General features: G+C 31.9%; 1 protein-coding gene across 1 annotated transcript in view; it reads left to right on the top strand.

Annotated features, from left to right (window-relative positions):
• Window positions 1-203: 203 nt before the first annotated feature.
• Window positions 204-3854, top strand: part of LOC108755275 (sex peptide receptor-like) — a 15985-nt gene continuing 12334 nt past the window's right edge. The window contains exon 1 of the mRNA XM_018498194.1: window positions 204-1365. Within this exon, the coding sequence (XP_018353696.1) occupies window positions 330-1365 (1036 nt within the window). The 5' untranslated portion in view covers window positions 204-329. The remainder of the gene's footprint in view (window positions 1366-3854) is intronic.

The raw sequence follows: 3854 nt of genomic DNA on the forward strand, positions 1-3854 counted from the left end.
ATAAATGTCTTCATTAATCTGACAGTAATAACTTTTAAAAAACTTAATTGTGATTGTAATCTTAATTTCATCGTCATTAATATGTGTAAATCAATAGCGTCGCAATATAATCGTCAGTTATTAATATAATTTCATATGATTAACTCCGATTCATGTTACTCCATTTATGTAACGTTCTTCAATGAAAAAACATCAAGAAAATTATTGTCATAGACGGTAATGATTCATCCGAGGAGAATAGAAATTCCAAAAGACGAGAAAGAAGAGTTCATTGATCCCACAGTGGTAGTGCACTTTGCTCCTTCGCAGGACCACTTCAGTTTGCAAAGATGAATTTCAGCCAGAACTTCATGCCGGCGCTGGAACCCACGGGATACGAGTGCGGCGCGCGCTTGGAATCCTTCTACAATTGGTATGCTCAGGTGCATGGCTGGGCAAGTCTATTGGTATGCATATTCGGCTCAATTGCCAATGTACTCAATATCGCCGTGCTAACGCGTCGTGAGATGCAATCGCCTACTAACATGATTCTCACTGGTCTCGCCGTGGCCGATTTACTCGTGATGATCGAGTACATTCCTTACGCGATCCATATGTACCTGTATCAACGGCCCCGCAGAGATACCTTCACTTACGGTTGGAGCATCTTCGTCCTGTTCCATTCTAACTTCACACAAGTATGTCATACAATCTCAATTTGCCTGACGGTGACTCTAGCAGTCTGGAGATATATTGCAGTAGCATATCCACAGAGGAATCGCGAATGGTGTAGTAACAAACGCACTTCCCTAATGATCGCCTTCGCTTATGTGTCCTGCCCAATACTTTGCATACCGCTTTATATCAACACCGAAGTGAGACCGCAAATGGAAATATTGGATGAACGGGGAATGAGCGTCAATCTAACAAAACTCCAGCAGACGACCAACAGCACAGTCGTGTCTCTCGAAGGCATGACTAACACCACCCTATATTTTGTGAAACTCACCGAGTCTCCAATGAGCAATGTTCTCAAGGACATCAACGTTTGGATCTATAGCGTGGTAATCAAACTGATACCATGTGTGGCATTAACGGGATTGAGTATTAAACTAGTCAAGGTATTGTTGGAGGCAAAACAGAGGCGAAAGAAACTTACTACGAAAAACATAGCAATCAAGATGGGCAACGGCAAGGAGCACGCCTGCGAGAAATCCAAGAAGAGAAGAAAGGGCAACGATAAAGAAAGACAGACTGACAGGACTACGATGATGTTGTTAGCGGTGCTCCTGTTATTCCTCTTCACGGAGATGCCACAGGGCATTTTAGGATTACTCAGTGTTATACTGGGCCCGAGTTTCTTCAACACGTGCTACGTGATGTTAGGTGAGTTCAAAATGTATCAAAATACACTACAAATAAATACTTAACTGTAGTTGTTTGGGAATTGATGTATAATTTAAAATTTTTCTTTTATTTCTAATCCGATTTATATGCAAATGAGTACTCATATTCAACGATTAAAAATACTTAAGAAGCATATCCTCTTCATTTACATAATCAATTTTATGATTCAATGAATCATAAAATAATAAATTTGTACTTATCAGCAATAAATCGTATACTGTAATATGTCACATTTGTCATATATTTCATCATTATATCGAAAGCTGAGATTTAATTAATAAATTCTAATGAAATTTTTTTTAATAAATAAATATCTGATCTGTACTAACAATGATAAATGTGCAAGAATTAAATTCTATATAATATAATGATATAATATTATTATATATGTTATTATTCATTTTATGTCATATATTGTTTTAAATTAGTTTCATTTCTATTATTCTCAAGTTCAATAAAGGTTTTTATATAATTTAGCTATAAAAAAGATGAAAATAATTTTAATGAGAAACTAAATAATCGTTGATATGTTATATAATTCTTTTGTATCACTTTCCAATATCATTTCCATGAAAAATCTTTAATGACTGCTAACGTAATTTACGCACAAAATCAATAACCGCTATTATTTGCCACATTATATATTTTTAAAAGTATAGAAATATCGTAAAAAAATGTTATTAAATTCGATAATGCAGTATTAAATAGTATTAAGTTATAAGCTAACAGAAAAATTACGATGACAAAAATTCAAGATAATGAAATTGAGTCCGTACAATTCAAAAGCAAAAAGGCGATTCAAATTCAAGCCACAAAAACTCATACGAATTTCAAGTATTTTCTGTGAATTTCATGAATTTATCTATAAGAAAGAGAAAGAGAGAGAGAGAGAGAGAGAGAGAGAGAGAGAGAGAGGTCTTGTTTGCTGAAGCATCGTAAATAGAAAAACACACCGTCGCACTCGATATTTACGATAAAACATATATAAAACTCCTATCGTAAAAGTTCTTCAAGAGTAAGAGAAAAAAAAGTTCATCATAGAGAGGAGAGAAAGAAAGAGAAAGAGCCTAAAATATGACGGTCCAATAGGTCATGTAAGAAAGTTTTAATAAGTGCAATTACGATCAGAGAAATAACTGCTGTGACAATATTTCACGCACAGAACGATAAATCATTAATGTTCTTCTGTTAATTGGTATATATTTGGAAATTGACACATTTGGTATACATTTAAAAATAATATTTAAAAATTATCAAGATAATAAAAAATGGATCCAAAATTATTGTAAAATTTTATTTACCGCAAAAAAATTGACGTAAGATTAAATTTTATTTTGTATTACTAGAATAACAAGAAATTTCTCAGAAAAGCTATCTTCTATTAAAAGAAAAAAGTTTCATCTAAATTATATAACCATCACTCTAGCGAAAGATCATATGGTTCATAATTGATGTGCTCGATATTACGATGTCTCATGCGTGAAATATGAAATTGAGGCGGAAACACTGTTACGCAGATCAAATTATGCATTTTACGAACATTAAATATGTTTACTTTACGTCACCGACATTTTCATCGTCGTCACGTTTAATCTGCATTTTACATCATCATATATTATACGTTGCTCTGAAATTGTTACGAGATGTGAGTGGTTGAAAGCATAGCAAATACTTTTAAAAGCTGTATATTAATATATAATGTCAATTACAACTTATTATCATAACTGTACTTTTATGGTATTTTATAACAACGCATTACTTCATCATATATCATATTACATCATTTTCATACAGATTTATAATATATTTCAAAATTCTTGTTAATAGATTATCCAAGCAGGATGTAATAGCGATTTATTTATTATGCTAAAAGTTATTGAAATAATCATCATTCGTTTCATATAAAAAAATAAAAAATAGAAATATTTATTGTATAATGATTTCGTTACATTCATAATACGACAAACTTACAATAAAATATTTAAAAAAACCAATATTTCCCTTTTTACCGTATACATATACGGTCTTATCATAAATATACTGTTAAAAGCAGAAAGAATGTCGCGCAGAATATTATGTACGACAAATCTTGAATCTATATGATCTAAATGTGACATAATAGGGTCTTTTTGCCCCGTCAGAATATTGAATCCGGAAAAAGCACCGAACACTCGTTGCTAGATGTCAAAACTTCACAAATATTTTATGTTATATAAAATTCCATCCTGAACCTCTTAAGTAAAGCTCGGATTCTTCGTCGATATGTTATCGTACATCAAATCAATCTATCAACTATTTTAAGAAATGGAAGAAAAATATTTTTCATATTCCGAAGAAAACTGAGGTATACCTGAACATAACTCATTTTCTCATTTCATTGCGTTATTCTCTTTTGATTTCACGATCTAATTATCAAGAGAACGTGTATAATTTTGTAAGATAATTTGAATATTTTTATAAAATAATTA

The sequence above is a fragment of the Trachymyrmex septentrionalis genome, unplaced genomic scaffold, assembly GCF_001594115.1.
Source record: "Trachymyrmex septentrionalis isolate Tsep2-gDNA-1 unplaced genomic scaffold, Tsep1.0 scaffold87, whole genome shotgun sequence".
In the NCBI taxonomy this organism is placed as follows: Eukaryota; Metazoa; Arthropoda; class Insecta; order Hymenoptera; family Formicidae; genus Trachymyrmex; species Trachymyrmex septentrionalis.